Here is a 14,465-nt window from a genome sequence, read left to right as displayed (position 1 = left end):
GTACTATCATAATATGAATAAATGCCTCTTGATGAGTTTCATCCCTGTCTGACAAAGATGTTAATAATGATTATGACATGTGCTCAGGTCCAAAATAATGATGTAACAAAAAGTCTACAGGCCAAGGATGAACTATTGTTTCTGTTTTGTTTTTTTAATTTTATTTTTCAATTACAGTTTACATTCAATATTATTTTGTACTAGCTTCAGGTGTACAGCATAGAGGTAGATGATCATATAAGGGGGGACCCAAAGAGACCCACAATTTATTTATAAAAAATTGTGTATTTATTCTTACATGTTTAAGTTTCAGTCACCTTCAAAGTACTCTCCAATTCATGCAATATACCTACTGAGACACTTTTTCCACTGCTGAAAACACTTTTTGAACTCATTGATTTTGATGCGTTTTAGTGCTTCTGCCATTCTTGTTTCACCTCTTCCACACTGGCAAAACATTTCCCTTTGGGGACTTTTTTCACCCGGGGAAACAAACAAAAATAATGTCACATGGGATGAGATTGGGTGAAAAGGGAGGGTGGGACATGGGGGTCATGCCATTTTGGGTCAAAAACTGCTGAACACTCAGTGCAGTGTGGACAGGTGCACTTATAAATCACCCATCATGAACTGGACAAATGCTTTAAATTCCCTGAAGTCGAATAAAGCCTCTCACACCAACATCAGCTGGTACTCTGACACAGATGGGTTTCTAGAACACTCAGCTAGTGGGGGAAGCCTGTACTATTGGGCTGGCCAAAGAGTTTACTTGGTTTTCTCCCTAAGATGGCTCTAGTAGTGTTTAGTTGTCTTTAACTTCATTCAAAACAATTTTGTTAGAATGTATTGTGACAGCTGTCATATCAGTGTGCATTAAAAAAAAATAAAAACTGGTGAATTTTTGTGTAGCCATTTTAGTATTTAAGACGGAAGAAAATACGCAACATTTTCGCCATATTATGCTTTACTATTTCAAAAAAGGTAAAAACTCAACTGAAGCACAAAAAAAGATTTGTGCAATGTATGGACAAAGTGCTGAGACTGATCAAATGTGTTGAAAGTGGTTTGCAAAGTTTCATGCTGGAGATTTCTCACTGGACGATGCTCCAAGGTTGGGTAGAGCAGTTGAAGTTGATAGCAATGAAACTGAGACATTAATTAAGAATATTCAGTGTCGCAGGTTCGATTCCCAGTCAGGGTACATGCCTGGGTTGCAGGCCATGACCCCCAGCAACCGCACATTGATGTGTGTGTGTCTCTCTCTCTTTCTCCCTCCCTTCCCTCTCTAAAAATAAATAAATAAATAAAATCTTTTTTTAAAAAAAAACACCTTTTAAAAAAAGAATATTCAAACAGTATACCAACTCAAAAGATAGCTGGCATACTCAAAATATCCAAATCAATAAAGTTATTGGTGAAAATGAAAAATGTGTCTTATTTTAGGGAAACAACTAGAAAGACTTTCTAGTCAACCCTATACAAGGGTCTCGCCCTCCAGAAAATAATTCTGATTTTTGTGGGGGGAGTCCCCCCTCATATACTTTTACAAAGTGTTTCTCTCGATATTTCCAGTACCCACCTGGCACCATACATAATTATTACAAGTATTACCAACTATATTTCTTATGCTGTACCCTACATCCCCGTGACTATTCTGTAACCATCACTTTGTACTTCTTAATCCCTCACCCAGTCCCCCAGCCACCCTCCCCTCTGGCCACCATCAGTCTGTTCTCTGTGTCTACGAGTCTATTCTCTGTGTCTACGAGTCTGTTTCAATTTTGTTTGTTCTTTTGTTCTTTAAAGTCCACATATAAGGGAAATCATATGGCATTTGTCTTTCTCTGTCTGGCTTATTTCATTTAGCAAAATATCCTCTAGGTCCATCTATGCTGCTGCAAATGGTTTATAGAAGGAAGAACTTCTTTTATCAGACACTTCACAAACTGAAGAGAAACAAGGCAAACAAAGAAAGTTCACAAATCCAAAAAAAAAAAAAAAAAGGTAGACTTTCTTAAGTACCAAAACATCATACATTAAAATGTCAGAAAAACATAAAGCATATTCCAGATGGTGAGAAAAGAAGTTCAGGCAAGAAGAAAGTCTAAAGGTACCGGTGGAGTCACTCTATGCTTCAACAAAGAAGTGCCCTAGAATAAACGATCAAAGACAAAGCCACCCAATCCCTTCTTCCCAGCACCTCTGGAGGAAGGGACTCCAGCCACTAGGCAGGGCCATTCCCTGGCTCTTGCCCACTATAGGCAGAGGGAGGGGCAGAATAGTAACATCCTATTTCTCATGTGGCTTGGGGTTTCTTTTAATTCTTTTAAGCAATAGCTGCCCCCATGTTGTATTCCATTTTGAAAAGCAAATTCATAGGGAAAAGTAGTGAAATGTAGTATGAACAATGCTTACTTATTTTGTTAAGTGCTATTATTTTTTAATTTTTTTATTTTAATTGTTCAAGTACAGTTTTCTGCCTTTTCCCCATCCCACCCCCCACCTCCCTCCCATTTCCACCTCTCCTTTGTTATTGTCCACGTGTCCTTTATACGTGTTCTAAATGCTATTATTTTTAAAGATTGAATAACTGTTAGCTTCCAACAGAAAGGTTTCACTTGTTTAAAAGTGTCATATCTGGAAGAGGTCTTGATAAACACTGACACGTGGAACCTAAAATACGGCAGTGTGTGGGACTGCATTACTGTAATATACTCATACCACTCTGAAACCTGAACTAGGCACCTTGATAAGCAGTGTTGTAGTGTTCTAATCTTCCTTCCTGAGACGTTCAAAAGTCATTAGATGAAGCTATATTAAAAGGGACTTCCACAGACTTCTTCCATAACTTAAATGACTTTACATGTGCCAAATGGGAAATTAAGAAAAAGTTAACTGAAACTCAAACTTAAAATGCTTAAAATTAAAGAACACATTGCCACTGACATAAAGAAACTTTACATCTAGTACCAAGGTGGCTATCCAAAATGTCAGGTCACCTTAAAAAGTAAGTTACTTAATAAGTAGAAGAAGATGTTGAAATAAAGCACAAACTGACAGTAAACAGAGGGGAAGCGGAAGCGGGGGATGGGGGTGGAGCGGGGAAAGAAGGAAAAGGGTCATAAAGGAACATGTATAAAGGACCATGACAAAGCCAAAGTAAGGAAGGATGGAGGGTGGGAGGTGGGGGTGGGTGGGACACGGGAAGGTGGTGGGGGGAAAATGGAGACAATTGTATTCGAACAACAATAAAAAATGATAAAGAAAAAAGTTACTGTCTCTCAACTACAATAATTAGTAATTTGTTGCTTAAAACAGGTAAAAAAAGTAATCACAACAGCATCAGCTTCAGATGTTGAAAAGTGAGGTCTTTCAAACACAAAGTGGCACTTAGGCACCTTTAAAAAACTAGAACATAAGTTATCCGTTGAAGTTATAATTTCTTTTTTTTAAATCATTGTTCAAGTACAATTTTCTCCCTTTTACTCCCAATCCAGCCCACTGAAGTTATAATTTCTACTAAGATACCTATACTTGCTCTGAAAAAGTCATTATCTAAATCATTAAGAACTAAAATGGAAGTGTTTCTCCTACTGTAAAATTAATTGTCCAATAAAGCAAACCTTTGATCTTGGCTTCTTATCACTAGTTTTAATGTAACTAACTGAGATAACCAGCCCAGGCAGGAGTGCAAAAGCCAATTACGAGACTCCATTTCTCTTTAAGTATTTTTTGTGGACATGAATGCAGACCATGCCTTGGTCGTACAGTGCATTACAATTTGTAGTTTCTCCAAAATAATCTTTTGCTTTGAAAACTCAGGCCCCTAATATGTTTGAGTTAAAAAAAGACAAGGCTTTTTCTGTTCAAAATGAAGATTCAAAAGCAAAAAAAATTATCAGCAACCAGAAGTAAAAGTAAAAATTTAGTAGATAATATAGGTAAGTGATATAATAAGAGGCAAACATTTGGGGGCAAAAAGGTAGATCACTGCCTCAAAACTAATACCTAATGAGTTCCAAATAGATGACCAAAATATAAATAATAAAAGAATTAAAAGAATTTGTAGGTGAGGACTGCCGGCCAAGATGGAGGCACAGGTGGACGCACCATACCTCCACGCACAACCAACAGAATAACACCCAGAGGCAGAATAACACCCAGAACTGACAGAGAATTTATCTGAATGGAAGTCGCGCAGCTAAGAAGTTGAAGTAGACCCGTTCATCGAGACCAGTAGGAGGGGCAGAGAGGAGCAGCCAGGTGCGGGTCGAGGCGGGGGTCAAGGCAAGGAGAGCAGAGAGAGTTGGGTGCATAAGGCATCTAGGGCACGCAAAATCGCAGCAGGTGGACCCTGAGTATGCAAGTGGCAGCTGGCAGACCCAGTGAGGTGGCGATTGTGGAGCAGGGCAGAGCGTGCAACCCAGGATCCCAGGGAAGGGACTGAGGTCCCATGGAGAACAGAGCTACCGCCATTGTTACCTCCTGCCCCCGCCCTCACACACATCACAAACTAGTGACTGGGGTGCCCAGCCCCAGTGAATACCTAAGGCTCTGCCCCTCACTGTAACAGGAGCGACCAGACCCCCCCCCAAAAAAGGGAGAGACATGTCTCAAACAGAAGAACAGATCAATGCCCCAGGACTCATCATTTTAAGTGACTGAGAGATAGCCAATCTATCAGATGCACAGTTCAAAACACTGGTGATCAGGAAGGTCACGGAACTGGTTGATTTTGGGTGCAAATTACATGAAAAAATGCAGGTTACCATAAAAGAGATGAAGGAAAATGCACGGAGAACCAATAGTGATGGGAAGGAAACTGGGACTCAAAACAATAGAGTCGATCAGAAGGAAGAAAAAAACAACCAAACAGGTAAGAATGAAGAAATAAGAATTCAAAAAAATGAGGAGAAGCTTAGGAACCTCCAGGACATCTTTAAACGTTCCAACGTCCGAACTATAGAGGTACCAGAAGGGGAAGAGGAAAAGCAACAGATTGAGCACGTATTTGAACAAATAATAAAGGAGAACTTCCCCATTCTGGCAAAGGAAATAGACTTCCAGGAAATCCAGGAAGCTCAGAGAGTCCCAAAGAAGTTGGACCCAAGAAAGAACACACCAAGGCACATCATAATTACTTTAGCCAAGGTAAAAATGAAGGAGAAAATCCTAGAAGCAGCAAGAGATAAGGGGACAGTAACCTACAAAGGAGTTCCCATCAGACTGTCAGCTGATTTCTCAAAAGAGACCTTATAGGCAAGAAAGGGCTGGAAAGAAGTATTCCAAGTCATGAAAGACAAGGACCTATATCCCAGATTACTCTATCCAGCAATGGATAGAGTAATGGAAGGGCAGATGAAGTGCTTCTCAGATAAGGTCAAGTTAAAGGAGTTCAGCATCACCAAGCCCTTATTTTATGAAATGTTAAAGGGATTTATCTAAGAAAAGAAGATAAGAAAAAAACATGTATAGTAAAAGGACAGCAAACTCACAATTATTAACAACCACACCTAAAGCAAAACCAAAAGAAACTAAGCAAACAACTAGAACAGGAACAGAACCACAGAAATGGAGATCACATGGAGGGTTAGCAACAGGGGAGTGGGAGGAGGAAAGAGGGGGAAAGGTACAGAGAATAAGTAGCATAGATTGTAGGTTGAAAATACATAGGGGGAGGGTAAGAATAGTATGGAAAATGTAGAAGCTAAAGAACTTATAAATATGACACATGGACATGACTAAAGTGGGGGATGTGGGTAGGAGAGGGTGTACAGGGTGGAGGGGAGTGAAGGGGGAAATGGGACAACTGTAATAGCATAATCAATAAAATATATTAAAAAAAAAAAAAAAACCTCAAACCCCCCCAAAAAAAAAGAATTTGTAGGTGAAATACTCTTGGGATGAAGAGAGTTCAAAGATGGGGGAAAAAACTGATTTAAAAAGAAGAAATCCTTAAAAAAGAATATATTAAAAATTATAACTTCTAAAATCCCAAAATTATTATAATAGATATTTAAATGCAAACAACAAATGAGAGGGAAAAGTATATAACAAACATGAAGTATGTATAAAAAGTTCTTCCTAACCAATAAAAAAGAGAAATACATCATTTAAAATCAAAAATTGAAAAGGTGTAATAATACAACTGTCCAAAGAAAATATGAACAAATATTCAAAATTATATTATTAATCCCCAATAGCAGTTCTCACTCAAAGCACAGTCCACAGACCCCCGAGGTCCCTTTCCCTCTTCTGACATCTGTGCAGATGATAGAGACCACCATGATGGGTCAACTGCCAGCGATGGAGCATGAATTAAGGCAATGGCACTACCTGTACTAGTTAAGTTTCACACCAGAACTTGCAGTCTAATAACAACAGTTTTAAGAATGTCCTTGTCACAGCACTTGTTTATTAAAAGATCACTTATTAAGTCTTGATTCTTGAGTATATTTTCATAATATTCTGTGTGACTAAATGTGAAGCATAATAAAGCACCTCTGTTGCATACAACAAATTATGGTGGTTGTCTTAAGGAAAAGTATTTGCATGACTGTTCTAATTGTGATCTAAATTTGCTTTTGTTTTTTCATCATTCAACACCATTTTTATGTAGAAGAACGACTGACAAATTATAGTTATTAAGACTTAAGTATCTGGCAGTCATTTTTTTAAAAACGAAGACAATGAAACCACCACTTCAAGAAAAACAATGGAGAGCATTTGTTGTCATATAAAATTCAAATTTTTACCTGCAAGCTCGATTTTGAACATTTGAATTCTTCACTGAAATTATGACAATTTTCTAATAGACTTTTCTGATGAGATTGGTGATGATATTAACAAATGTAATTGTAAACTTTTATATAATGAAATATATCAACATTTGGAACATCTATATAACTAGGTAAATCAGTATTTTCCAAGTGATCAACACATGCTGCTACAAAATCTTGAATGGGTAAAAGATCTATTCAAAGTACAAGGTAAATCAATGGATCTTAACATAACATATATAAAATTCCTTAATATGTTTGCAGATTCCACATTGTAACCATTCTTTAAAGAAACTACCACTAGTCAGAAGCATATACTATGTTCATAGACAGGAAAAATTAATATCATTAAAATGTCCATACCACCCAAAGCAATCTGTAGATTCAAAGCAATTTTTATCAAGATACCAACTGGAACAAACTGGAACAAATATTCCAATAATTTATATAAAACCACAAAAGACCCTGAATAGACACAGCAATCTTGAGAAAGAAGAATGAAGCTGGAGGAATTAAGCTGCCTGATATCAAGCTATGCTACAAAGCCACAGTAATCAAAACAGCTTGGTACTGGCACAAAAACAGACATACAAATCATGGAATAGAATAGAGAACCCAGAAATAAACCTACACCTTTATAGTCAATTAATATTTGATAAAGGAGTCAAAAAACATACAACAGGGTAAAGATAGTCAATTCAACAAGTGGTGTTGGGCAAGTTAAGACACATACATGCAAAAATTGAAACTAGACCACCTTCTTAAACAATACACAAGAATAAACTCAAAATGGATTAAAGACAAATAGACTTGAAACCATAAAAATGCTGGAAGAAAATATAGGCAGTAAAGTCTTGAACATGTCTCTTAACAATATTTTTTCTGATATATTGCCTCTAGCAAGGGAAACAAAAGAAAAAAAATACATAAATGGGACTACAAACTAAAAACCTTCTGCACAGCAAAGGAACCATCAACAAAATGAAAAGACAACCCATTGAATGGGAGAACATATTCACTGATACAAGTAATAATGAGTTAATTTCCAAAATTTATAAGGAACTCATAAAACTCAACACCAAAAAAACCAAACAATCCAAGTAAAAAATGGGCAAAAGACATGAGTAGATACTTCTCCACGAGGATATACTAATGGCCAATAGACATATGAAAAGATGCTCAATGTCACTAATCATCAGAGAAATGCAAATTAAAACCACAATGAGGTGTCACCACACACCTGTCAGAATGGCTACCATCAATAAATCAACAAACAAGTGTTGGTGAGGATGTGGAAAAAAGGGAACCCTAGTGCATTATTGGTAGGAATGCAGACTGGTGCAGCCACTGTGGAAAGCAGTATGAAGTTACCTCAAAAAATTAAAAACAGAACTGTCTTATGACCCAGCAATTGCCCTTCTGGGAATATACCCAAAGAAACCCAAAACACTAATTCAGAAGAATATATTCACCCCTACGTTCACAGCAGCATTATTTACAATAGCCAAGATTTAGAAGCAGCCAACCGTCCACCAATAGATGAGTGGATAAAAAAAGCTGTGGTACATGTACACAATGGAATACTACTCAGCCATTAGAAAAGAAGAAAATCTTACCTTTTGCAACAGCATGGATGGATCTGGACAGTATTTTGCTAAGTGCAATAAGCCAGTCAGAGAAAGACAAGTACTATATGATTCCACTATATTACATAGAATCTAATGAACAAACTAAAATACAAAGTGGAGACAGACTCATAAATACAGAGAACGAAAGACTGAGATTTGTCAGAGAGTAGGGGGTTGGAAGCTGGGTGAGAAGGGTGAAGGGATTAAGCAGAGAAAAACAAATAGAAAGATTCATGGACAGACAATGGGTGTGATGGCTGCCAGAGGCGATGGGGGAGGAGAGGAGGTAGGAGAGGGCAAAGGGGGATAAATGGTGAAGGAAGGAGTCTTGACTTGGGGTGGTAAGTGTACAATACAGTGTACAGATGATGTGCTGTAAATTATGTACCTGAAACCTATATAATTCTGTTAACCAATGTCACCCCAATAAATTCAATAAAAGACAAAAGAAACTACCACTTGTCAAATTTTGGTGTAGAATCAAGTAAGAATATCCACAATTATTTAGGAGGAAAAAAGCAATGAAAGTGTTCCTCCCTTTGCCAGCTGCAAATGTCTAAGGCAGTATTTTCATCTGGTAACCAAAACCACGGGATACGACCAATCGAACACAAAAGCAAATATAAGAATCCACCTGTCTTCCAGTAAATCAGATATTATGATTTTCAAAACAATGTAAAAACAATGCTGCTCTTCACATAATTGTTTTGGAAAACAATTATTTTTTGTAAAAAGAACATGTTAACATGTGGTGAGTTTGTTTTTAAATGAATTATCATTTTAAACATTTCTCGGTTTTAACTTCCAATTCAGTAAATATCAATAGATATGACTCATATCCACAAAGCTCTATGGTATACTCAGTAATTTTTAGAGTGTAAATAAAAGGATTCTAAGGCCAAAAAATTCAAGAAATGCTGATCTAAAGTATGCAAATTAAAGCAAAATTTCTATCAAATTTGCAAAGGTAAAATAATAAAAATAATGGTAATAATAATATCTAATATCCACAACTATAAAGATGTAGAGAAGCTGTCATTCTCATACGCTTCCAAAGGTTAAACTGACAAAATAATTCTGAAAGAAAATTTGGCATCACATATTAAAAACCTTTTTTAAAAAATGTGAAAGCTTGGAATCAGTAATTCTGCTTCTAGGAATCTATTTGAAGGAAAAATTAAAGATATGACAGTGGTTATTTTACTTCAAGTAGTTACTTGAAGGCTATACAGCTACAACACTTGATAATGATATAAACTGGAAATGACTTAAATTAGAAAAGGCACTCAGCTGTGACGAATTATGTTTGTACTAATTCATATATTATTATTACCAAATATTTTAAAACAGGTTACAAAACTATGTTTAGCAGAAACCCAATTTTACATACCTGAAAAAATATACCAAGGTATTAACAAATAAGCATGAATAAGGTTTGGGGTGTTTATTAATTAACAAGTCATACATGGTTTGGTAATAGGTGAAAATATATAAAGCTATATAAGAGGTACCACTCCCATCTCCATAAAAACAAACCCTGTCCACTTCCGTCCTCCTGTGATAGCCAACGCTAACAGCTTGGTAGTATATATCCATTCTCACTTCACCTATGCTCATACTACAGGTAAACATCTATCTATATACTCAATCAACAGATATATTGATGTCCCTCATTTATTTGCTTTATTTGTTTTTCATTTTTTTTTAAATATGTTTATTGGTTTTAGGAGCAGGGGAGAGAGAGAAAAACACCAATTTGAGAGAGAAACACTGACTGGCCTCCTCCCACACGTGCCTCAACTAGGGAGTGAATCTGCAACCTAGGTATGTGCCCTGACCAGGAATAGAACCCCCAACCCTCCAGTGTACATGATGACATCCCTTCCGAAAGGTTGCAGGTTTGATCCTTGGTGGGGGCATGTATGGAAAGCAACCAATCAATGTTTCTCTCTCACATCGATGTCTGTCTGTCTGTCTGTCTTGTCTCTTTCTCTCCCTCCCTTCCTCTCTCTCTCAAATTAATAAATATATTTTTTTTAAAGAAAAGCCAGGCTTGTGCAAAACGGCACATTTTGTTTTATTACACATATATGATACGGTAAAATAGATAACTCACCTAAGTGGGGAAACAGATCAGTGTCCAACTGATGTTTTTGGGTGCACAGTTTCACCAGTCTCTGCAGTCGACTTATACAAGAGAAGTGTGGAGACAAGGCTGTGGCTTTCATAAGGACCCGGTCAGTCCTGGGTGGGTCCGCAACAGGAGCCCTACTTGATGGCAGGAGGGGCAGAGGCCTCTTGTGAGACAACTGCCTCGCTTGTGCTATAGTGTGTGTGGTGGGGGCCACTCCCTGCAGTGGTAGGCTGGTGTTCTGAGGTTGAGGTGACTTGCAGACTAAACCCTGCGGTGGCGCTGGAGGTTTTACAGAAGTGGATAAAGGTGACAGGTGGGAGTGCTGCTGTGGAGGCTGCTGCTGTGAAGGTGCAGGAGGGGGACTAAAGTGCTCTTGTCGAACTTTTAAAATCTCTGTCTCTCTCTGGCGCTGCCGATTCTGGGCCAGCTTGCTCTGCAACTTCTTTCTCACAGTTGCCCCTTTCTTCAGGTCATCATCTTCCTCGTTGAAAGCAAACGGGTCTTCCAACTCAGTTTCCAGGTAGTGGAGAGGGACTCTTGCCCCTGGTGGAGAGAGGGACATTCCATCCAGTCCATTGGGCACCTTCAAGGCCAATGTGGGCACCGTCAGGCTAAAGGCCATGGTATCCATCTGGTGCCTGACCTTTACCTCATCTATAGGATCATTCTTTTTCTTCCTCTCTTTTTTCGGGATAAAGCCAAGTACCTGCAAGTGGCTGTTGCAGTACCTTTAAAAACACAAACGTAAATGGGAAAATGTTCATGATACATATTATGGAAAGTAGAATATAAAACTACATTTTGTAATATGTGAATCCTAATGTGTTAAAAATGCATGACTAGAGTAACTCTTGACATTCATGAATTCCATATACGTAACTTCCACACTCTGAAGCAATCCTCAAAGTCTGCAATTCTGCTGAAGCAAGTATGTGAGCCATACGTGTGCAGAGGCGGTCAGACAGCAGGCTATCAAATAGAGAGCAGCCAGTGCCTGCATCTCAGACCGCTTTGCTACTCTGGATTCATACCAAACAAAGTTATTCAGCAAGAATCACTTAAAATTCTCATATGGAGAAAAAACATTTATGTTCCAATGCCATTCAAGTACTTAGGGATTCATAAAGATCTTATGACATCACCCTTAGGAATGTCAAGTGCCCACTGTATGTTCTACACACACAGAGAACAGACTCATAAAGCTGTGGCCCGCAAGAGAAAGGGCTTCGGCGATACCTATACTAAGAAGCTTACCAATACACAGTAAACAGTTTTTATTGCTGTTTTCCACACACTTTTAAATTCACAAAAGGATAGTTTTTTAGTGGAGAAAAATGAAAAAAAAATTTTTTAATTCAGATGGAGACTTTCCTCCCCATTCACATGCAGGCAGCAGGACCAGTAAATGAGGCTGCCGTGTGCTTCACTGGGCGGCACAGCAGTGGCTGGCGCACATCCAGACGCCTGGCCTCACTCTGCACTTGCTCCAGCCACGCCGGCAGCACTGGCACAGCAGAGCTCAACTCCGAAAAACCCAGCTGCCTCTGCTAGAATATCATCCACTACTAGAACTAGAGCCACTTACTTGGTTGTGAACAGCATTTAGAATAAGTATGCAAATATTAATTTCTAGCCTAAGAGTTACTACACAGGAGAGTAACTGCTAATGGGTTCTTTTGGGGGGATGAAAACGTAAACTTAGACTGTGGTGATAGTTGCACAACCTTGTCAATATAATAAAAAATACTGAACTGTGTATTTTAAATGGGTGAATTGTATGGGATGTGAATTATATCTTAATTAAACTGTTTTAAAAAATAAACATACAGATAATAAGAAATTTCTTCGTAAATATATACATACTACTAAAAATACACAAAGTTATTTTATATAAAATAACCTACTTAATATAACCACTTATCTCAGAAACCAAGGTTACAGTAATGAGCCTTCGCTTAGAAAATGGACTTTACTTTTTAATTATACCAGTACTTCTACTGAATACAGCACTATTCTATTTCAAAAAGCTGGAACCCCATAAGTTAGCATTTATAGTACATACCAGAGAAGTTAGGCACCAGCCATCAAGAAGCTTCCTCTAGCTGACCAACAACCTGATAATTTTGTGAATTAAAAGTCCTTGGAAATTTTTTTTCTAAAACAATACATAAACCATCTCAAATTCTTAAGTGTCCAAGGAGTAACTGCACCAACAATAATAAAAGCAATTTTCGAAAGATTATTAATCTTAGCCCTGGCTGGTATAGCTCAGTGGATTGAGTGCAGGATTTGAACCAAAAGGTCGCTGGTTCAATCCCCAGTGAGGGCAAATGCCTGGGTTGTGGGCCAGGTCCCCAGTGGGAGCCACATGAGAGAAACACACATTGATGTTTCACTCCCTCTCTTCCTCTCTCCCTTCCCCTTTCTCTAAAAATAACTAAGTAAAAATTTTAAAATAAAAATAAAAACTAAAAAAAAAATGTTAATCTTTTCTGTAGTAAGTCATGTAGTATCGTACAATTATCAATATTTATACATAGGTTAAGACATATTACATAAATTCGACCTGGATTTCTTTAAGTAACATAAGACTACTACTTGCTGCTAAAGTCTACTTTAATATATTTCAAACAATCCTACAAACAAAAATATTAATACCAAATATACATATGTATATTTTAATACCATTTGCATTCATATGTTCTTGGGCTAATTTTGAAAAAAAAATGTATATTAGCAGTTATCAAGTATAGCTTTTCTTGACATAGCAACACAAAAATCCTTTCCCTTATCTTGTTCCAAAAAGGAAATTACTTAGTATATATAAGTGAAAATATATGCTTCACAAAATTAATATTTTGGACAAATTCAGAGTGACTCTCACTTTACTTTTTGCTGTTAAGATATAAGTTAATACTTGCTTCAGCTGAACTGAAAAAAAAATCCAAGGTTGACAATTCCACCTGCGATAAACTAAATTAAAGACAAAATTATCAAGATGTGTTTATAACGGAGCTTGAAATAAAAATTTAATCCAAGTTCTTCCATTCTTTAAATTTAAAAAGGACCTGAGTAAGAAATTAACATTTTCAGTCTACTAAAGTCAACTGGACAGATATGTTTACCCTAACACAGTGGTTCCTTTCTCACCTGAGATTAAAGTTTTATTCCTTAGCTCACTAAGCAGCTGTTTCTGACTTTCGGGTATTGTAATTTGAAGCCCTAAATGCTCTTTAGAAATTCTAACAGAGTATTCCCAAATCACATTATACTATACTAATTTTTGTGGGATCTCTAGCAACACAAATTATTTATTTCACCCTAAAAGTGTAAAAATTGCTCAGTGTGACATATAAAATACATGATTCCTTTTCAACCACTTCATGCAGGTGACATTTGCATATGTATAGGCACAAGGATGAGGCAGTCTGAGGTGGAAGTAAAAAGTTCATCCTTGTGCCTATACATAAACAATATATATGTGTGTATATATATTCTGAGAGGTACAAAGTTCGGTTTTCTACCTAAAGCTAACAAGTATTTGAAACGGTCATATGCAACAAGCATGCTTCCCTCTGTAATAGCCTACAGTGATCGACATGGTTTCTGGAGAACTAATGAAAGAGATGTGGAACAGGGGTCATCTGTGACATTCAGTGTGAATCCTCCCACACATGAGAGACGAACAAGCAGCATACGACTTCTTCAAAAACACCTCATTTTGTTTTTTCAAAAATTCAGCAAAGCATAAATTCATAATTGTAGTGATAAAACCTGCCATTACTATGAAAATACAGTTTCTAACTCATAGCAAACCTACTCTATATGGGACTCTTTTTAACCAAAAAAGGCAAAATTATAAAACAAGGCTGAATAGTGCTTAGAAGTCTCAGAGAAAATAAATCTGAGTGATTCAACTAGCAT

At 37.3% G+C, this 14,465-nt stretch overlaps 1 protein-coding gene across 1 annotated transcript in view; it reads right to left on the bottom strand.

Moving 5' to 3' along the window:
* INO80D (INO80 complex subunit D) overlaps window positions 1-14,465 on the bottom strand; it is a 69,099-nt gene that overhangs the window by 37,254 nt on the left and 17,380 nt on the right. Inside the window, exon 4 of the mRNA XM_045851360.1 lies at window positions 10,524-11,269. Coding sequence (XP_045707316.1) covers window positions 10,524-11,269 — 746 coding nt within the window. The remainder of the gene's footprint in view (window positions 1-10,523; window positions 11,270-14,465) is intronic.

This window comes from Phyllostomus hastatus, unplaced genomic scaffold (assembly GCF_019186645.2).
Source record: "Phyllostomus hastatus isolate PE091 unplaced genomic scaffold, TTU_PhHast_1.1 phas_contig_137, whole genome shotgun sequence".
NCBI lineage: Eukaryota > Metazoa > Chordata > Mammalia > Chiroptera > Phyllostomidae > Phyllostomus > Phyllostomus hastatus.
This window is presented reverse-complemented; position numbering and strand designations above follow the sequence as displayed.